The sequence below is a fragment of the Bubalus bubalis genome, chromosome 9 (assembly GCF_019923935.1).
Source record: "Bubalus bubalis isolate 160015118507 breed Murrah chromosome 9, NDDB_SH_1, whole genome shotgun sequence".
NCBI classification, from domain to species: domain Eukaryota; kingdom Metazoa; phylum Chordata; class Mammalia; order Artiodactyla; family Bovidae; genus Bubalus; species Bubalus bubalis.
In genome coordinates this window covers 41,591,234-41,614,026 of record NC_059165.1, presented here as the reverse complement: position 1 = coordinate 41,614,026, position 22,793 = coordinate 41,591,234, and the positions used below count along the sequence as shown (strand labels likewise).

The window sequence follows — 22,793 nt, the reverse complement described above, 5'->3', positions numbered from 1 at the left end:
CGTATATGCAAAAATTGTGTATGTGTTGTGATTACAATTGTGTGAAAATGTGTGTATATGGGCAAATATAAATATAGAAAGACCATCATAAAATAAAAACAATTATTGATGGATCACAGATGTTTTCTTCTCTGAAAATCCCCTTTAGCACAGTTACATTGTTTTCATGGCAAAATGTTAAATACCTTGCAAACTTTACATGGTGTAAATGATAAGACTGCTTAAGAATAACTTGAAGAGCTTATTAAAAATGAATATTCCCAGGTTCCAGCCAGAGAAATTCTGATTCTATAGATATAGGGAATGGCTGTATTTTTAACAAGGATCCCAGATTATTTTGTTGGAAGCAGTGTACTGACCACATCTGTAACATAGCTAGTATCTCAGAGGTACTTTAAAAAACTATAGAGTTAGAATATTAGGTGTGCCCAAACAGCGCAGATTTGCATTGTACTAAAGACTCTGGCGGGTGCTTCCCTGGTGGTTTAGATGGTAAAGAATCTGCATGCAATGCAGGAGACACAGCTTCAATCCCTGGGTCGGAAGATCCCCCTGGAGAAAGGAATGGCTACTCACTCCAGTATTCTTGTCTGGAGAATTTCACGGACAGAGGAGCAAAAGGCCCTTATGTTAGGAAAGATTGAAGGCAGGAGGAGAAGGGAACGACAGAGGATGAGACGGTTGGATGGCATCACCGACTCAATGGACATGAGTTTGAGCAAGCTCCAGGAGATGGTGAAGGACACACAAGCCTGGCGTGCTGCAGTCCATGGGATCACCAAGAGTTATACACAACTGAGCAACTGAACAACAACATAAGACTCTGGCCAATATCCCACCATCATTCTTGCGGAAACGGTAAAAAAGTTTAAAACAAAGACTCCATATTCACAAAAATGCTTTCACTCTGGTTTATAAAGTGAAATATCACTAAAAGGTACAGCTTTGATCATTTTTGTCTTCCAAGTAAGGTTGAAGTGGTCTGATAAAAGCACCCCATACTAATAGCTATGTGTCTCCAGTTCTCTTACAGGCTCTATGCATCCTGGCACTTACCCCATGCCTTTCGAATAGGCCTGACACAAGTTCAGCTATAATCTGCTTTTGTGAGTGAAGTTCAGTGATTTAAAACTCTACAACTGCTTAGCACAACATGAGTAAGTATAGATCTACACAGATCCAGATGATCCAATATTAATTTTAATCATTAGAATGATCAGCTTATCTCAATTTGCCCAGGAATTTCCTGGTTTTAGCACTGGTCCTAGATCCTCCCCTCCCCCCCAACCTCGCCCCTCAGTTCTGAGCACACCAGGACCATTGGTCATCCTATACATTTCCACTACTGTGACCCAAGTGATTATGCACAGCTTAAAAGAAAAGATCCTTTCCAGGAGGGGTTATCAGCCTCCACAGACCATGTCCAATGTAATACAGGCGAAAACATAGCTTTTGGAAGCTCTTCCTTTGAAAAAACAATACATATAAAATGCTGTTCATTATTTTTTAGAAACAAAATATTTCCTGAAGTGGTTTCAGAGGAGCCGGAGGTATAAAAGTATACCAAACAGTTCTCCACCTACATCTCCATCTCCCCGCTTTTTCTGCAAGCATTCATCATTTAGTGAAAAGTTAACTAAGATTCCTATGTGTTGCTGCTAAGTCACTTCGGTCGTGTCCGACTCTGTGCGACCCCATAGACGGGAGCCCACCAGGCTTCCCCGTCCCTGGGATTCTCCAGGCAAGAACACCGGAGTGGGTTGCCATTTCCTTCACCAATGCAGGAAAGTGAAAAGTGAAAGTGAAGTCGCTCAGTCGTGTCCAACCCTCAGTGACCCCATGGACTGCAGCCTACCAGGCTCCTCCGTCCAAGGGATTTTCCAGGCAAGAGTACTGGAGTGGGGCGCCATTGCCTTCTCCGTCCTATGTGTTACACATCAGAAAGAAGACATGTAGGGTTAGGTCAGGCAGTTAGAAGGAAGAAGGTAGAGATAAAGGGTAAATCTGTCTAGAGGATGTGGAACTTCTCATCAAGTAGAATTAGAAAATAACTTGCTTACAGAAAAGTAGTTTTATACTTGAAGCCCTTGGAATCTCTCTAAAATCCTAAAAAGATGATTCAGAACGCTGGAAAAGGATGTTCCTCAGTAGAATCTATCCTAACACATAGGCTAGATTTTTTCAGACTAACACTGTTCACCTCAAAATTATATCTCTTTAAGATACTGCAAGTTGTGCATAGAATCCCCAGAACTTTATTTTGACATCAAATGATAAAAGTTCCAAACTAGTACTTTCAAAAGTACTTGCATTTTTGGCTCAGAAATAATCCATCTGACAGCTGGTTTTCACTGTGAAAAATATACTTTTATGGGAATTTAATACATTTGTCCACTTGAAGCTTTGGATGCAGTATCAACTTTCATTAAAAAGCAAGTTTAGTGGACAATCAAAATTTATAACAACTCTAAGTTTCAGCTCTTCAATCTTTTAAGACCATCAGATACATAATGCAGAAAACAGTTTAATGAGCCACCACCTTCTTTCAGTAAAGGATTTAAGGATTTTTCCAGTTAATGCAGAAAACCAAATTGGAAGCCAGCAATTGAAAACTGAAGCAACCAACTATAAGTAGCATTTTCCAGAGTAGATTCTGTTAGTAGACATTATGTTAAAACAAACAAATAGAAAAAAGTATACTCAAGCTAAGGTAGAAAAGCACAAGATAAACTGAGGTCAACATAGTTCTTCATGGCAAGATTTTTGAGAAGCAAGCAGGGGCTACTCTCTAGTTGTGATGCATGGGCTCTCACTGCAGTGGCTTCTCAGTGGCAGAGAATGAGCTCTAGGTGTGCAGGCTTCAGTAGCTTGGTGCATGGGCTTGGTTGCTCCATGGCATGTGGGATCCTCCTGCACCAGGATTGAACCAGTGCCCCTTGCATTGCAAGGTGGATTCTTAACCATTCGAACACCAGAGAAGCGCCTCCAGTTTATAATAGGAATGAACAAGGCATCGAAACCTATTAGAATGCACTTGTGGTTTCCAGCTTGGAGAATTTCACTCTGACAACTTGCAGAGGCAAATGAATTCATTCCTAGGGCAGCACTCTGTTTGTCGATAGGGTCTCTAGTCAGAGCTAACAACGGTTTGAAGAGCTATAAATGAGCAGATATGGGCATTTGTATCTAGGCATGCTTAACTGCTACTGGATATTGTTTCACCTAAGAGATACCCATATTTCCCAGCCCAAATTATACTGTAGATCTATAAACCATCTAACTGACTTCCGTTCCTAGCATTAAGGAAGAGGAGGGAGAAGATAAAAAAGGGTTGCCCTGACTCAACAGTCATTAAAATGAAGATGGAGGGGTTAGAATTTGCAGTGCAGGACTAGCCTAAAGACAAGATAGTTCGGAAATACTGAACCATGCTCTATATTATTCCACTGCCTTACAAAGGCATTCCCCCAACCAATTTGTAAGAACAAATTCTGTTGGAAATACTGTCCCACACCTCTCAGGATGGCTATCACCAAAAAGTCTACAAATAACCAATGTTAGCACAGATGTGCAGAAAAGGAAACCCTAGTCAGGTGGCGCTAGTGGTAAAGAACCCGCCTACCAATGCAGGAGACATAAGCAATGCGGGTTCGATCCCTGGGTCAGGGAGATCCCCTGGAGAAGGAAATGGCAACCTACTCCAGTATTCTTGCCTGGAGAATCCCATGGACAGAGAAGCCTGGTGGGCTACAATCCATGGGGTCAAAAAGAGTTAGATATAACTGAAAGCAGCTTAGCACATACTATACTATTGGTAGAAATGTAAACTGGTAAAGCCACTGTGGAAAACAACATGAAGGTTCCTCAAAAAACTAAATATAGAGGCGCCGTATGACCCAGCAATTCTACTCCTGGGTATGTACCTAAAGAGACTGAAAACATTAATTTGAAAAGAAACATGTACCCCAATGTTCACAGCAACATTATTTACAATAGCCAAGATACGGATGCAACCTAAATGTCAATACATGAATGGATAAGGATACACAAGCACACACATACACACACAAAATAGAATATTATGCAGTCATAAAAAGGAATGAAATTTAGCCATTTGCAACAACATGGATGGAATTGGAGAGTATTATGCTTTTTTTTTTTTTTTTTGACTGTGCCATGCAGCATGCAGGATCTTAGTTCCCTGATCAGGGATCAAATCCATGCCCCCTGGAGTGGAAGCCCACAGTCCTAACTACTGGACTGTCAAGTAATTCCTTATTATGCTTAATGAAATTAGTCAAATAGAGAAAGACAAATACTGTATGTTTTCACTTACATGAGGAATCTAAAATATAAAACAAATGAATATAGCAAAACAGAAACAGATTCACAGATACTGAGAACAAACTAGTGGTTACCAGTGAGGAGAAGAATTGGCAGAGGGGCAAAATAGGGATGGGGGTTAAGAGGTACAAACTACCATGTATAAAATAAGCTACTGGATATAGTGTGCAGAACAAATATACCCAGTATTTTATAATAACTTTAAATAGAGTATAATCTATAAAAACACTGAATCACTATGTTGTACATCTAATACTAATTAGTATAATATTGTAAATGAGCTATACTTCAGTAAAAAAGAATAAGTTACTCTAAACCCAGTTTAGTCACTAAGGTGTTATTAAAATGAGATGGGATAAAATGGCTCAAACTCACATACAATGGTGTAGACATCTATCAGGTGTAGACATTAAATGTGCTGTAGTTCCAACATGAAGTTACATGTTCATTCTCTACCAAGAAATTCAAGTTTTGGTCCTTAACCACATTCACATAACACTGCACAGAGTAATAATATAAAATATGAAAATAAAAATTTTATTGGGAAAAGGAAATGCTACATACAATAAGTCTATGGTTGATGAAATATATTACATTAACAGCCTTTGCTTAAAGGACAAATACAGGTTTAGCAAAGGAAGAAGTTGGAAGCTTAAAACAGGTATCCATACACAACTTCCAAGCAGTTTTAAGTAAAAAAAAAAAAATCTCAATTTGCATAAATTATACAGATCATTGAGGGAAAGGTATATTGGTTTGTGGTTACTTCTAATCATCAATTCACTTTGTGTCTTGTATTAATAGATCTCTTCTACCCTGATCCCAGCTCTGGTCATTCTGATCCACTTCTAATATGGCTCTCTCTGTTTTTTTACCAAGAGGTATTTACCAAGAGGTCACACTGCAAACAGAATTCTTTCACTCATTGTGAATTAAACAAATCCCACGTGCTCTTAAATAAACTCTATGGTTTTAAAGACAACTGCCTGAACCAAATTTGGAAGAGCTCTTCCACTGAGGCGAGTGCTTAAGTCATAGGTACAATCTGTAAAGAGTTTGGAAATGGCACCAGAATATGTGCATACCATCTTCATTGATACAACTTCAAGTAAGCTAATAGGATCTGTACAATTCAACAGACTATTAAGTAAAAGTAAATTCTGCATGTGGTATGGACACCATTCTCATTTGAAAAATACTCATTTGACTTACTTCTATCCCCTTAACAGAAAACATCCAACAAGAACAATTTTCTCTATGTTTATTTAATTATAACAAAAGTAGAACAATGCACACCAAATGGAAATATATCCAAAAAAGATGATAAAAATGTTTAGGAACAGAAATGACTAATTTAGCTGAAGGAATTACTCAGGTTCCATTAAAACACATTTGCAACTTATAATTGGTTATTAGTGTAAATTAAATTTAGTAACTGAGTCCCAATTTACTACTAAAAGTTATCAAAATATTTTCAAAATGTTACATAAAAACTGAAATATCCATAAGTATTACATAAACACCAAACAAAAAAATTATATAAAGAAAAATAAATGCATCCTGAGATAAAATACAAATCACACTTAAGACAAATTATACACTCCCTTTCCTCTCACATATAATTGTGAGGATTCGGTATTTTGCACATTCCAAGATAAAGTAATGATAATATATGCTGATGCAAATTTCAGCCATAAAAATAAACTATTTCATATCTTAAATATTCCTATGATGAAACATCAGACTCCAGTTTCACTAATCAAAACTTTATGAAGGCATAAATTGCATTTGGTTTTGACTCCTCAAATCATGGCTGAAAACTCTCAGCAAAGCATTCTAGGCTTTTTTTTTTTCACACCAAGTGACCCAGAATATATTTAAGAAATGTTTATTTTCTGTGCATATTTGTTTTAAAATTATAAATTCCTGAGCACTTTTTCTTCTTCCTCCTCATCACTGTCAGTGACATTGACTTGCTGGATACTAGAAGGAGTTGATGTCGGGGCTGTGAAGACATTCTCCAAGGCTCCAATGTCCAGCTGAGGCATGGGATTTAAGTATTCTTCCCCACTGTGGCAATGACTGTTATAGTAAGAAGTCCCATCCATGTTCTCACAACTTCGAGAATCATCATTGTGAGCACGTTCATCTGGGTAGTCTCTAAAAGGATAGTCTCTATTTAAAGCTGAAAACATAGCCTCATGTTTTTGGTACCTGTCTTCATAATAACCAAGGCATTCTGGCATTGAACTTGGAAAATTTCCATAGCCAAAAGGCGGCCGACTATAAGGGCACGTGCTGTAGCAGAAAGACAAAAAAGGAATTATATCATACATTGCCCACATGTTGTCTTGTGTGCAGATTAACTGAGCAAGTTTAACTACACCATCTTTGGAGCCTACAGAGCTCCCAAGATAACTTTTTGCAACCACTTCATGTATTCATCCACATGTTGCCTAGTCCTAACAGGAAATAAGTGGCAAAGTAAGCTTGTAACTATTATCTCTCATCAGCCTCAGACTTCGTATCTTTTGGTAGCCTCGATAAAAGAAAAATTATTAACAGTTATTTGGTCCTTTATCTCACAACTCTTTATGCCATGTAAGGTTTTAGAAATGCAGGCACCTGTTGTGCTTGCTTAAAAACTGACACTTGGTAAGCAGTGTAACAATTGTTCTTGCTACTAATGAAACAAACCTTATGGTGCGGGAAATGTGAAACTGGTTGAAACCAAGAATTCTTGGGGGTGGAGGGAGGGCACTCAGAGGATAGCAATTTAACTTTTAAATTCACATTCAGTAATGAATTATATTAAAAACACTCAATACTAGAATGACTTGAACTGATATTCAACTGTAATTTTTCAGACTTTCTCAAAAAAGAAAAAAATTTGGAGAATGGGGATATGAAGAATTAAAAAGATTATTTTGCAGTTTTACAAACCAATGGTTATTCTTTTAAGGCAAATCTAAAGTTCTGCCATTCAAGCTTACTTACTTTACTTACTTTTTACGTAAGTAAATAATTACTTATGTCGATTTTTTTTTTTTAAGTATTATTCTCCATTTCAAAGGCACAAAACAGGAATCATAGGAAGAGATATACAGAAAACTCTATCCAAAATTTGCCTGGACTCATGGTCTCCATCTAGTGACAGATAAGCATTAGTCGCGCAGTAGTGTCTGACTCTGTGACATCATGGACTAAATATATATAGCCCACCAGGCTCCTCTCTCCACGAATTCTCCAGGCAAAGATACTGGAGTGGGCTGCCATTTCCTCCTCCAGGAGTGACAGATAATATAATTACCATGCTCATTAACAAAACCCAAGACAAGCTGGGTGTTTCATTTCACGCTCCCACTTCTCTTTTCAAGGTTAACTTTGTTTCCTTCTCTTTAAAAAAAAAAAAAGTACAACTAACAGACTCCAATCTCAAATTCTTTGGAAATGCAGGGTTTCTTCAGTGGTGGTGTTCTAACCCAAATCTTCAGTGCTAGAGACTCGACCCAGGTTCAATACTACAAAGATGAAGCATGGCTTCTGAAATGTTCCAGATTTCCATTCTTACTGCCACAGCCTCATTCAGGCATTTTAATTTAATATATATGTACTGAACGCATAGTACGGGAAGTTACTAACACTATGACTTGGCTCCTTAGCTCTTCCACCTTTATGTCTCTTCATCTGTTGGATTCCACAAATAATTCATATTCCACAAATATTCCACAAAGGTCAGTCCCTCAGTTGCGTCTGACTCTTTGCAACCCCATGGACTGCAGCACGCCAGACCTCCCTGTCCATTACTACCTCCCAGAGTTCACTCAAACTCATGTCCATTGAGACAGTGATGCCATCCAACCATCTCATCCTTTGTTGTTCCCTTCTTCTCCCATCTTCATTCTTTCTCAGCATCAGAGTGTTTTCAAATGAGTCAGTTCTTCGCATCAGGTGGTCAAAGTACTGGAGTTTCAGCTTCAGCATCAGTCCTTCCAATGAATATTCAGGACTGATTTCCTTTAGGATGGACTGGTTGGATTTTCTTGCTGTCTAAGAGACTCTCAAGAGTCTTCTCCAACACCACAGTTCAAAAGCATCAATTCTTTGGTGCTCAGCTTTTTTTATAGTCCAAGTCTAACATATATACATGACTACTGGAAAAACCATAGCTTTGACTAGACGGACCTTCGTTGACAAAGTAATCTCTCTGCTTTTTAATATGCTGTCTAGGTTGGTCATAACTTTTCTTCCAAGTAAGTGTCTTTTAATATCATGGCTGCAGTTACCATCTGCAGTGATTTTGGAGCCCAAGGAAATAAAGTCTGTCACTGTTTTCACTGTTTCCCCATCTATTTGCTATGAAGTGATGGGACCAGATGCCATGATCTTAGTTTTCTGAATGCTGAGTTTTAAGCCAACTTTTTCTCTCTTCTCTTTCCCTTTCTCTTTCCTCTTTAGTTCTTCTTTGCTTTCTTCCATAACGGTGGTATCTGCATATTTGAGGTTATTGATATTTCTCCCGGCAATCCTGATTCCAGCTTGTGCTTCATCCAGTCCAGCATTTCTCATGATGTACTCTGCATATAAGTCAAATGAGCAGGGTGACAATATACAGCCTTGATGTACTCCTTTCCAGATTTGGAACAGTTTGTTGTTTCATGTCCAGTTCTAACTGTTGCTTCTTGACCTGCATACAGATTTCTCAGGAGGCAGGTCAGGTGGTCTGGTATTCCCATCTCTTTCAGAATTTTCCACAGTTTATTGTGATCCACACTGTTAAAGGCTTTGGTGTAGTCAATAAAGCAGAAGTAGATGATTTTCTGGAATTTTCTTGCTTTTTTGATGATCCAACTGATGTTGACAATTTGATCTCTGGTTCCTCTGCCTTTTCTAAATCCAACTTGAACATCTGGAAGTTCACAGTTCACGAACTGTGAAGTCTGGTTTGGAGAATTTCCAGCATTACTTAGCTAGCATGTGAGATGCCTGCAACTGTGTGGTAGTTTGAGCATTCTTTGGCATTGTCGTTCTTTGGGACTGGGATGAAAACTGACCTTTTCCAGTCCTGTGGCCTCTGCTGAGTTCTCCAAATTTGCTGGTATATTGAGTGTAGCACTTTCACAGCATCATCTTTTAAGATTTGAAATGACTCAACTGGAATTCCATCACCTCCACTACCTTTGTTTGTAGTGATGCTTCCTAAGGCCCACTTGACTTCAAATTTCAGGTGAGTGAGTGATCACAGCATTGTGATTATCTGGGTTATGAAAATCTTTTTTTGTATAGTTCTTCTGTATATTCTTGCCACCTATTCTTAATATATTTTGCTTCTGTTAGGTCCATACCATTTCTGTCCTTTATCAAGCCCATCTTTGCATGAAATGTTCCCTTGGTATCTCTAATTTTCTGGAAGAGATCTCTAGTCTTTTCCATTCTATTGTTTTCCTCTATTTCTTTGCATTGATCACTGAGGAAGGCTTTCTTATCTCTCCTTGCTATTCTTTGGAACTCTGCATTCAAATGGGTCTATCTTTCCTTTTCTCCTTTGCTTTTCACTTCTCTTCTTTTCATAGCTATTTGTAAGGCTTCCTCAGACAACCATTTTGCCTTTTTACATTTCTTTTTCTTAGGGATGGTCTTGATAACTGTCTCCTGCACATGTCATGAGCCTCCGGGCTTCCCTGGTTGTGCAGACAGTAAAGAATCTGTCCACAATCCAGGATACCCAGGTTCAATCCCTGGGTCAGGAAGATCCCCTGAAGAAGGAAATGGCAATGCACTCCAGTTTCCTTGCCTGGAGAATTCCATGGACAGAGGAGCTCGACAGGCTACAGTCTATGGGTGTCTCAAAGAATCAGACACAACTGAACAACTAACAAATATTACAAGGGGGGACTCAAATCAACTTCCTCCACAAAGCCTTCTTCTCTTCAGCTAGAAACAATTCACCTACTAACTAGTCTTTCAGGACTCAGTATAGGCAAGACACCAAATCACAAGATTTAGTGGACAATTTAATTTAAAAAAATCTAAAATCCAAGTAGTATATACTTGATATGTGCTAAAGTGTGCTGTAATGCAAACATCACATGGCTATATTGGTGTGGTAAAACAAGTTAGTATTATATCTGGAGAACAAAGACAAGAATAATCCTAAAAGGTTACATAGATGAAAATGAATAACTGCAGATGCATCGTGGTGTAGTGGGAAAAGCACTACCATAGTGATAACTCAGTGTTGTTTAAATTTGCAATTCCCTAATGATACATGATGTGGAGCATCTTATCTATGCTTGTCATCTTTTTATGTTCTCTGCTGAGGTACCTGAGGAGGTCTTTTGTCCATTTTTAATTGGGTTGTTCAGTTTCTTATTATTGAGTTTTCAGAGTTCTTTGTATATGTAGATAACAGTCCTTTATCAGATACATCTTTCAGAAATATTTTCTCCTAGTCTGTGGCTTGTCCCCTCATCCTCTTGATAACACATTTTTTGACACTAAGTATTAAATAGCATTGTGGAATTTGAAGCAAAGAATTGTGAGTCTTCCATCTTTGTTTTCCTTTTTTAAGATTTTTTTTACTATTCCAGATCGCTTACAATTCCATATAAATTTTAGAGTCAGCTTTTCCATTTCTGGAAAAAAGTCATTGGGATTTTGAAAAGGATTGTATTGATTTTGCAAATCCTTTCGGGAAGTATTGTCATCTTAATAATAAGTCTGTCAATGCATAAGCATGAATACCTTCCCATTTACTTCAGTCTAATTTATTTCAGCAGTGTTTTATGGATTTCAGTTTACCAGTTTTGTACTTCCTTGGTGAGATTTATTCCTCTATATTTTACTCTTTTTAATGCTACTATAAAAAGTAATTGCATTCTCAATTTCCTTTTTGGTTTGCTTACTGCTAGTGTACAAAAATACAACTGAATTTTGTAAATTGATCTTACCCCCTGCAACTCTGCCAAATTCATTCTTTCACTCTAATAAATTTTTGTGGATTTTTTAGGACTTTCTATTTATAAGATTATCCATATATAGGATCATGTATGAAAAGAGGTAATTTTGAATTAATGTCTTTAATTTGAATATCTTTTTTTCTTGCCTAATTGCTCTGGCTAGAACTTTCAGTACCATGTTGAATAGCAGTGGTGAAAGCAGACATCCTTATCTTGTTCCCCAAATTACAGAGGGAAAGCTTTTGGGCCTTCATCATTGAGTATAATGCTAATTGTCAGTTTTTTGATAAATGTCTTTTATCATATAGAAGAACTTCTATTCCTATTTTGCTAAGTTTTGAAATCAGGAATTAATTTTTATCATGAAAAGGTGCTGGATTTTATCAGATGTTTTTTCAGCACCAGTTGAGATGATCGGATGGTTTTGCTCATTCATTGTTCTAATGAAGTGTATTGAATATGACACTGATTGATTTTCTGATGTTAAACCACACTTAGAATTCCTGAGGGAAATCCCACTTGGTCGTGGCATATAATCTTTTTAATACACTGCTGGATTCAGCTTACTAGTATTTTGTTGGTCATATGTTTCTATTCAAAAGGCATTTTGACCTGCAATATTCTTTCTTGTGATGTCTTTTTCTGGCTTTGGTAACAGAGTAATGCTGGCCTTAGAATCATTCCCTTTTATATATTTTGGAAGAATATGAGCAGGATTAGTGTTAATTCTCCTTTAAAACTTTAGTAGAATTCACCAGTGGAGATATCTAGTCCAGGGTTTTTCTTTGTTGGGAGGTTTTTAATTACTGATTCAATCTCTTGATATATTCAATCTCTTGATATATTTAGTCAAGACTTATTTCTTGGTAAGTCTGGTTCAGATTTTCTATTTCTTCTTGAGGCAGTTTTGGTAACTTGTGTGATTGTCCATTTCATCTAGGTCATCTAACTTGGTGTATAATTATTCTATAATTATCATCCTATAATCATTTTTATTTCTATGAGATCAGGATAATATACCTGATTTTATTTCTATAGATTTCATTACTATAGATTTAGTAATTTATGTCTTTTTTCTTGGCTTAGCTATAAAAGTTTGTCAAAGTTGTTATCATTTCAAAAAGGTAATTTTTTTGACTTTTTTTTCTCTATTTCATTAAGCTATTGTTTTTCTACTCTTTACTCCATTTATCTCCAATCTTTATTACATCCTTCCTTCTACTAGCTTTGGGTTTCATTTGCTCTTTTGTTTCTAGTTCCTTAAGGCATAAAACTAGGTTGTTAATTTAAGATCTTCCTTTTTAAATGTAGGCTAGGGCAGCTGTGAATTCCTCTATCAGCACTGCTTCTGTTATATAATTCCTTAAGTTTGGGTATGTTGTGTTTTCATTCATCTCAATGTATTTCCTAATTTTTCTTATGATGTTTTATATGACCAATTGGTTGCTTAAGAGTGTGTTGTTTAATTTCCAATATTTGTGAATTTTTCAGTTTTTATTTCTGTTATTGATGACTAGTTTCATTCCATCATAGCTGGAAAAGAAACTTTGTATGGTTTCAAACTTTAAAAAATTTCTGAGACTCATTTTGTGATCTAACATATGGCATATCCTACAGAATATACCATTTTCACTTGTTAAGAATCTATAGCCTGTTGTTGGGTTCATATATATATATGTCATATATATATATATATATATATATCTGTTAGATCTAGTTGATTCATAGAGTCTTCTATTTCCTTTTTGCCCTTCATCCATTTTTAGATGAATGATCTTCCACTGTTGTATAAAGTACTCATAGCTAACATCATACTCAATGGTTAATAGTTTATAAAGTTTTTCCTCTAAAATCAGGAACAAAACAAGGATGCCTACTCTTGCTACTTTTATTCAACACAGTACCAAAAGCCCTAGCCAGGGCAGTTAGGTAAGTAAAAGAAATACAAAGAATTCATATTGGAAACAAGGAGGTAAGATTGTCTCTATTTGCCAATGGCATAATATATCTACAAAACCCTAAAAACTCAACCAAAAAAAACCTGTTAGAATTAGTGAACTCAGTAAAGCTGCACAATACAAAATCAATATGCAAAAATCAGTCACACTCCTATACACTAACAACAAACTGCCAGAAAAAGAAATTAAGAAAATCAAGCCCATTTACAATTGAAACAAAAAGAATAAAATACCTAGAAATAAATTTAACCAAGGGTGTGAAAGACCAATACACTGAAAACTATAAGATACTGATGAAAAAAAATTGAAAAATGCACAAATAAATGAAATTATTCTGTGCTCATGAATTAGAAAAAGTAATATTGTTAAAATGTCTGTATTATCCAAAGCAATCTACAGATTCAGTGAAATAACCTATTAAAATCCAGTGGCATTTTTCACAGAAACAGAACATATCATCCCAATTTTTTTGTGGAAACACAAAAGACAGTCAATAGTCAAAACAATCTTGAGAAAGAAGAACAAAGCTAGAAGCATTACAATCTCTGATTTCAAACTCTAGTAACCAAAACAGCATGTATTGGCATAAAAATAATGCATAAGCTCAGTGGAACAGAAAAGAGAGCTATAAATAAACCCATGCCTATGTGGCTAATTAATTCATAGCTATTAATTAACAAAAATAGACAATGGGGAAAAGACAGTAACTTCAATAAATGGTGTTAGAAAAATTAAGATAGCCAAATGCAAATGAATGAAACTGGACCTCTATCTTGTATCATACACAAAACTCAAGTCAAAAACTCCTAGAAGAAAACATAGGCAATAAGCTCCTGATATCCAAATTGGTGATGTTTTTTTGGATTTAACGGCAAAGGCAACAAAAGCAAAAATTAACAAGTGGGCTACATCAAACTGAAAAGCTTCCATACTAAAAGGAAGCCCATCAACAAAATGAAAAGACAACCTACCAAATGAGAGAAAACATTTACAAACCATACAAAACATTTAATACAAAATTAATATCCAAAATATATGAAGAATTCATATAACTCAATAGCAAAAAAACCCCCAAACAAACCTCATTTAAAAATGGGCAGAGGATCTAAATAGACAATTTTTTTCCACAAAGAAGTCATACAGGTAGCCAACAGGTCCAAGAAAAGGTGCTCAATATCACTATTATCAGGGAAATACAAATTAACACCACAATGCTATCAGGAAATGCTGCCATTTGCCACAAAATGGATGGACCTTGAGGACATTATGTTAAGTGAAGTAAGTCAGAGAAAGACAAAAACCATTTGGGCTCACTTATAAGAGGACTCTAAAAACAAAAACCAAACAAACAAAAAAACCCATCTCATAGATACAGAACAGTTGGGTGGTTGCCAGAGATTGGGAGTGAGAAGTGAGCAAAATGGATAAAGGTGGTCCCAATACGCAAACTTTTTGTTTAAAAAATAAGTAAGCCCTCGGGATGTTATGTAGAGCACAGTGACTACAGTTAATAATACTGAATTGTATTTTTGAAAGTTTCTAAGTGATTAAATCTTAAAATTCTCATCACAAAAAAAAAAAAAAACTTACGTTTTATACCTGAAACTAATGTCAATTATATCTCAATAAAAAATAAAGTAGTTAAGTCTTCAACAATTATTACATAACTGGATTTTCCCCTTCAATCCTGTCAATTTTTGCTTCATGTATTTTAGAGTACTGTTATCATATGCTATGCTAAGTCACTTCAGTCGTGTCCGACTCTGTGTGACCCCATAGACGGCAGCCACCAGGCTCCCCCGTCCCTGGGATTCTCCAGGCAAGAACACTGGAGTGGGTTGCCATTTCCTTCTCCAATGCATGAAAGTGAAAAGTGAAAGCGAAGTCGCTAAGTTGTGTCCGACTCTTAGCGATCCCATGGACTGCAGCCTACCAGGCTCCTCCATCCATGGGATTTTCCAGGCAAGAGTACTGGAGTGGGGTGCCATTGCCTTCTCCGACTGTTATCATATATGTATGTAATTATAATTGCTATATCTTTTTAATGTTTTAAAGTAAATATATGGGAGTTCCCTGGTGGCCTAGCGCTTTCCAGGTTTCCAGGTTTTCACTGCTGCAGCCTGGGTTCAATCCCTGGTCAAGGAACTGAGACCTTGCATAGCCAAAATAGAGAGAGATAAACAAAATATGTAATGACTTTGTCTCTTCTAACAATTTTTAACATAAAGTTTATTTTGTTTAATATTATTGTAGCCATCTCAGCTGCGTGGAATATCTGTTTCTGTTTTTTCACTTTCAACCTATTTGTGTCATTGGATCCCAAGTGAGTCTCTTTCTGGGAATTCCCTGGTGGTCCAGTGGTTAGGATTCTGCACATTCACTGCAGGGTGCACAGGCTCAATCTCTGGTCAGGGAACTAAGATTCCACATGCCACATAGCGTGGCCAAAACCAAAAAAAGTTAAAATCTGCTCAGTGAGTACCATGTTTATTTAGTGTATGTGCTGCCAAAGCGAGCACTACCATGTTTATTTAATAAAGTGAGTTTCTTACAGATAAGATTTTTTCCCCCAATTTCTTCTAGGCTTTTTCAGTCTGTCTGCTGCTTGTCCTGTCTGTTGTCCCTTAACCCAGGCAGCTGTGGATAGTATTACACCTTTAAATATTTTCCACAAACACAAGCTGGGAGGCCACCCCAGCCCTAAGGGAGTTCTTAGGAGAGTCAAATTAAGGTTCCCCCCGAGCCAACTCCTCAGGAAGTCACCAGACAGGTCAAAAAGCACAATCAAAATGCTCTCTTTAAGAATAAGGTCTGTGTTGCCTCCTCTAATAGCAACAACTCACACGAGGAACATGAGTCACCATCTCCTTGGCCATCACTGAACAAGATAACCAGGGATGGTTGTGGCAAGAATTCCACAATGCTATCTTATCAAAATTTAGCAGCTTCTTTCTTCATTAAACACCTCTTCAGATGATTCTGACACTGTTTCTGCCAATATAAGTATTGCTTCAGTGGAGAGGTAGATTCTTAGAGATCCCCATCGTGCAACTCTTTGTAACATTCTACCTCAACGGTATTTCACGTCTTGCAAAGTTTTGAGATTATGTTGTTAAATTTATTTCAAAAGTTTTTAAACTCTTCATTTTATTGTAAATGGAATTGTTTTCTCAATTTCATTTTCTGTTTATTCATTGCTACTGTATAAAAATACAATTCTTTTATATATATACAGGTCTTATATCCTGAAAACTTGAATTCTTGTGTTACTTGTAATAGCTTTTCTATGGATTCCTCAAGGTTTCCTGAATATAAGATTGTGTGATACATAAATACAATTTTACTTCTTCTTTTACAATCTAGATACCTTCTAAATACCTTTTATACCCTTTCTTTTTCATGTCTAATTGTCCGAGACTAGTGAGAGTGAAAGTCACTCAGTCATGTCTGACTCTTTGCGAATCCATGGACTATAGAGTCCATGGAATTCTCCAGGCCAGAATACTGGAGTGGGTAGCCTTTCCCTTCACCAGGGGACCTTCCCAACCCAGGGATCGAACACAGGTCTCCTGAATTGCAGGCAGATTCTTTACCATCTGAGCCACAGGGGAAGTCCAATGGTCCTAGACTAAACCTCCAAAGAAATACTGAATAGAAGTGACAAAAATGTACATCTGTATCTTATTCTTGATATTAATTGGATCTTGCTGATCTCCAGTCTCTGCCATTAAGTATAACGTTAGGTGTTTTTTGTTGACTGTGAGGGTTACTCCATTTCTTCTAAGGGATTCTTGCCCACAGTAGTAGATATAATGGTCATATGAGTTAAATTCACCCATTCCAGTCCATTTTAGTTCACTGCTTCCTAAAATATCAATGTTCACTCTTGCCACCTCTTGTTTGATTACTTCCAATTTGCCTTGATTCATGAACCAGTGCCAGCTTCCTAGGCAATATTGCTCTTCACAGCATTAGACTTTACTTCCATCACCAGTCACATCCACAACCAGGTGCTGTTTTTGCTTTGGATCCGTCTCTTCATTCTTTCTGGAGTTATTTTTCCACTGCTCTCCTGTAGCACATTGGGCACCTGCCTACCTGAGGAGTTCATCTTTCAGTGTCCTACCTTTTTGCTGTTTCATGCTGTTGATCGGGTTCTCAGGCAAGAATCAGTTCAGTTCAGTTCAGTCACTCAGTCGTGTTCAACTCTTTGTGACGCCAGGCCTTCCTGTTCATCACCAACTCCCAGAGTTTACTCAAACTCATTCCATTGAGTCAGTGATGCCATCCAATCACCTCATCCTCTGTCGTCTCCTTCTCTTCCCACCTTCAATCCTTCCCAGCATCAGGGTCTTTTCCAAGGAGTCAGTTCTTCGCATCAGGTGGCCAAAGTATTGGAGCTTCAGCATCAATCCTTCCAGTGAATATTCAGGACTGATTTCCTTTAGGATGGGCTGGTTGGATCTCCTTGCTGTCCAAGGGACTCTCAAGAGTCTTTGCCAACACCACAGTTCAAAAGCATCAAATCTTTGGTGCTCAGCTTTCTTTATAGTCCAACTCTCACACCCATACAAGACTACTGGAAAAACCATAGCTTTGACTTGACGGACCTTTGTTGGAAAAGTAATGTCTCTACTTTTTAATATGCTGTCTAGGTTGGTAATAGCTTTTCTTCCAAAGAGCAAGCAAGAAATTTCTTCTAATTTCATGGCTGCAGTCACCATCTGCAGTGATTATGGAGCCCAAGAAAAAAAAGTCTGTCACTGTTTCCCCATCTATTTGCCATGAAGTGATGGGACCGGATGTCATGATTTTAGTTTTCTGAATGTTGAGTTTTAAGCCAACTTTTTCATTCTCCTCTTTCACTTTTATCAAGAGAATTTTTAGCTCCTCTTCACTTTCTGCAATAAGGGTGGTGTCATCTGCGTATCTGAGGTTATTGATATTTCTCCCGGCAATCTTGATTCCAGCTTGTGCTTCTTCCAGCCCAGCGTTTCTCATGATGTACTCTGCATACAAGTTAAATAAGCAGGGAGACAATATATAGCCTTGATGTACTCCTTTTCCTATTTGGAATCAGTCTGTTGTTCCATGTCCAGTTCTAACTGTTGCTTCCTGACCTGCATATAGGTTTCTCAAGAAGCAGGTCAGGTGGTCTGGTATTCCCATCTCTTCCAGAATTTTCCACAGTTTATTGTGATTCACACAGTCAAAGGCTTTGGCATAGTCAATAAATCAGAAATAGATGTTTTTCTGGAACTCTCTTGCTTTTTCCATGATCCAGTGGATGTTGGCAATTTGATCTCTGGTTCCTTTGCCTTTTCTAAAACCAGTTTGAATATCTGGAAGTTCACGGTTCACGTATTGCTGAAGCCTGGCTTGGAGAATTTTGAGCATTACTTTACTAGCATGTGAGATGAGTGCAATTGTGCGGTAGTTTGAGCATTCTTTGGCATTGCCTTTCTTTGGGATAATTACTTTTAAAACCAGTCAAAAGAAGATTCATACTGCCTTTATGCTTATAGAATTTTTTGTTAACTTTTATTAGAATATAGTTGATTTACAATGTGGTTTGTAAATTATAGCTAGTTTCTGCTATATTGGAAAGTGAAACAGTTATACATATATATATGTGTATATATATATATCTACTCCATTTTAGGTTTCCTATACTATCTCAACAGTGGAAACAGTGTCAGAATTTATTTTTGGGGGCTCCAAAATCACTGCAGATGGTGACTGCAGCCATGAAATTAAAAGACGCTTACTCCTTGGAAGAAAAGTTATGACCAACCTAGATAGCATATTGAAAAGCAGAGACATTACTTTGCCAACAAAGGTCTGTCTAGTCAAGGCTATGGTTTTTCCAGTGGTCATGCATGGATGTGAGAGTTGGACTTTGAAGAAGGCTGAGTGCAGAAGAATTGATGCTTTTGAACTGTGGTATTGGAGAAGACTCTTAAGAGTCCCTTGGACTGCAAGGAGGTCCAACCAGTCCATTCTGAAGATCAGCCCTGAGATTTCTTTGGAGGGAATGATGCTGAAGCTGAAACTCCAGTACTTTGGCCACCTCATGGGAAGAGTTGACTCATTGGAAAAGACTCTGATGCTGGGAGGGATTGGGGGCAGGAGGAGAAGGGGACAACAGAGGATGAGATGGCTGGATGGCATCACTGACTTGATGGACGTGAGTCTGAGTGAACTCCGGGAGTTGGTGATGGACAGGGAGGCCTGACATGCTGTGATTCATGGGGTTGCAAAGAGTTGGACACGACTGAGCAACTGAACTGAACTGAACTATCTTTTGTAACTGTATTTTTACCTTTACTGGGGCTCTTCGGTATTTTGTTTTTATCCCAACTACCATTAGAGATCATTTACTTTCAGCCTGAAGAACTCCCTTTGTATTTCTCATAATGCCAATGTGCTAGCAATCTCAGTTTTGGATTATCTGAGAAATGTCTTTACCTTGGCTTAATTTTTTAAAAATGGCTTCACCGAATATAAGATTCTTAGTTGACTGGGGTTTTTCTTCAGTACTTCAAATATATATTCTAGCCTCCATTGCTTCTGATGGAAAGTCAGATGTTAGTTTTATTGGGGTTTCCCTGTACATGATATGAGTGTCTATCTGCCTGACTCTCTCACTTTCTCTTTGGCTTCAGATTTCAGTATTTTACTATGATGTGGCCCTCTGTGGATCTCCTGGCTTTCTTAAATGTATAATATTTTTCATCAAATATGAAAAGTCTTCAGCTATTATATCTTCAAATACTTTGTTTTTCTTCTCCTCCCTTCTGATACTTTTATATATACATTGGTGCACTTAATAATGACAGTTCTGATGCTCTGTTCATTTTTCTTCATTCTTTTTTCTCTTTATTCTTCAGGTTATATAATCACTACCAGTCTACTGTCAAGGTTTCTGATTCATTCTCATGTCAGTTCAAGTTTACTTTTGAGCCCCTCTAGTGAAGTTTTCATTTTGGTTATTGTGCTTTTCAATTCCAGAATTTCCATTTGGTTCTTTTTATAATTTCTATGCCTTTAATGATAGTATTTGTGAAGAGACAACATCATCACAACTTCTTTTACTTCTTTAAAAATGGTTTCCTTTAATTGTTTGAATATAGTTATAAAGTCTTGGAAGCCTATGTTAAATTTGAGATACGAGCCCTACCACAGGTAGCTTCTGTTGCTTATTTTTCTCCTCCATGTATGAATGGCGCTTCCCTTTTCTTTGCATGTCATAATTTTTGGTTGAAAACAGGATATTTTCAGTAACTCAGGAGCAATAACTTTCAGGAACTCGGGACAACAACTCTCTTTCACTTTTCCAAGTCTAGTTTTTTTTTGCCTTTTTTTTTTTTTTGACTTGAAATTTTAGTGAAGTGTATTTCCTCTGCAGTGTAAACCCTGAGTGTCACTTTTTAGAGGGCACAGATTTGGACATGAATACAGTCACCCTAGGATGATAATGGTTTTAGCAGGACTCTATCTCTTTCTTTGATTTTTGCATTTGCCATTACATACAGCTTGAGGATTATACTCATTGCTGGTTGATTGCTCCAAGGTTTCAAAATGTCTTGGGGCAGAGATTGTTCCACAGTCTGACCCAATTAAATTCAGACAGGGGTCAATTGTGAGCAGTCTCTGAGGTTTGTTCTGACTGCAGGAGGGTTCTTAGCGTTTCTTTCCCTAGTTTTTTTGTGTACTAGCTGGCATACAGTTAGATTCTTAGTCTGAGTTCTCAGATCAGGTATCAAACCCTTACCCCTTGCAGTGGAAGCCCAGAATCTTAACCAGTGGACCCTCAGGGAAGTCCCTAGCTTCTTAGTTTTGATTAAGTGATGCCTCTTTTATTTGCTTACCACCAGAATCTCCTTGTTTTCAAGAATGTCCTTATGCATGAACTTCCCCACACTGTTTATGAAAAGTCAAATTCCTTTTGGAGAGAGTTTCTGAGCTCTCTGTTCTTATGGCAAAATTTCTGGTCTTCTTCTGCCAGCATAGAACATCTCTTCTAAAAGTGACCTGGATCAAGGATGCTCAGGGTCACAGTACTCTCTGTTTGTCATCCTTAAGAGTTGAACAGTTATCCTGTTAGCAGGTGCTGAACAAAGGAAAGGAACCTCCAACCTCTTGGTCACACTTACCACGAATTTAACCTCTTTAACTAAGAGTTGGAGAGGATGAGAAATGCTACATCTCTAAGATATTGTATTTCTTGATTAGGAGCTGAGGGGAGAGAAAGCTATCTTCTTGGCCACTCAGAGTTGGATTCCATCAAGTTAACTGAGGGTGCTGCTGCTGCTGCTGCTAAGTCACTTCAGTCATGTCCAACTCTGTGCGACCCCAGAGACAGCAGCCCACCAGGCTCCCCAGTCCCTGGGATTCTCCAGGCAAGAACACTGGAGTGGGTTGCCATTTCCTTCTCTAATGCATGAAAGTGAAGTCTCTCAGTTGTGTCCGACTCCCAGCGACCCCATGGACTGCAGCCTACCAGGCTCCTCCAACCACGGGATTTTCCAGGCAAGAGTACTGGAGTGGGTTGCCATTGCCTTCAGTAAGGGATAGTATTTTTCATGGCCCAAGGATCATAGACTCTTGCGCTTCTTACCAGGTTTTAGGGTGTATTCTTGAATAAATGTTTCCTTATCTGCTATATGCCCTTAGGACACTTCCCAGAGAATTTAAGTGGTTGGTCTTTAAAAATAGTTTTTACCAGTTATGCTTCTTTGCTTGGGAGTAGGTTCACAGAACTCCTCATGCTGCCATTTCAGAAAGGAAATTCCCTCTCTCTTATCCTTGTAATCATACTATTTCTATTAATATCCTTAAACTTTGTTTTGGATACAGTTAGTTACTTGAAAATAGTAACTTTGATCACTTCAGGTCTTGATTTTAAGAGTTTTTAGATAAAACCATAGCAACATTTAGTCTCAGTTCAGTTCAGTCACTCAGTCGTGTCCGACTCTTTGCGACCCCATGAATCGCAGCACGCCAGGCCTCCCTGTATATCACCATCTCCGGGAGTTCACTCAGACTCATGTCCATCGAGTCAGTGATGCCATCCAGCCATCTCATCCTCTGTTATCCCCTTCTCCTTCTGCCCCCAATCCCTCCCAGTGTCAGAGTCTTTTCCAATGAGTCAACTCTTTGCATGAGGTGGCTAAAGTACTGGAGTTTCAGCTTTAGCATCATTCCTTCCAAAGAAATCCCAGGACTGATCTCCTTCAGAATGGACTGGTTGGACCTCCTTGCAGTCCAAGGGACTCTCAAGAGTCTTCTCCAATACCACAGTTCAAAAGCATCAATTCTTCAGTGCTCAGTCTTCTTCACAGTCCAACTCTCACATCCATACATGACCACTGGAAAAACCATAGCCTTGACTAGATGAACCTTAGTTGGCAAAGTAATGTCTCTGCTTTTGAACATGCTATCTAGGATGGTCATAACTTTCCTTCCAAGGAGTAAGCGTCTTTTAATTTCATGGCTGCAGTCACCATCTGCAGTGATTTTGGAGCCCCAA

The 22,793-nt window shown here is 37.9% G+C and overlaps 1 protein-coding gene across 3 annotated transcripts in view; it reads right to left on the bottom strand.

Moving 5' to 3' along the window:
* Positions 1–5,590: 5,590 nt before the first annotated feature.
* SOX30 (SRY-box transcription factor 30) overlaps positions 5,591–22,793 on the bottom strand; it is a 43,450-nt gene continuing 26,247 nt past the window's right edge. For 2 of the 3 annotated variants that reach the window (XM_006058556.4, XM_044947389.2), the window contains one exon: positions 5,591–6,642. In XM_006058556.4, coding sequence (XP_006058618.4) covers positions 6,261–6,642 — 382 coding nt within the window. In that variant the 3' untranslated portion in view covers positions 5,591–6,260. The remainder of the gene's footprint in view (positions 6,643–22,793) is intronic. The other variant, XM_025292329.3, reaches the window with a different exon arrangement.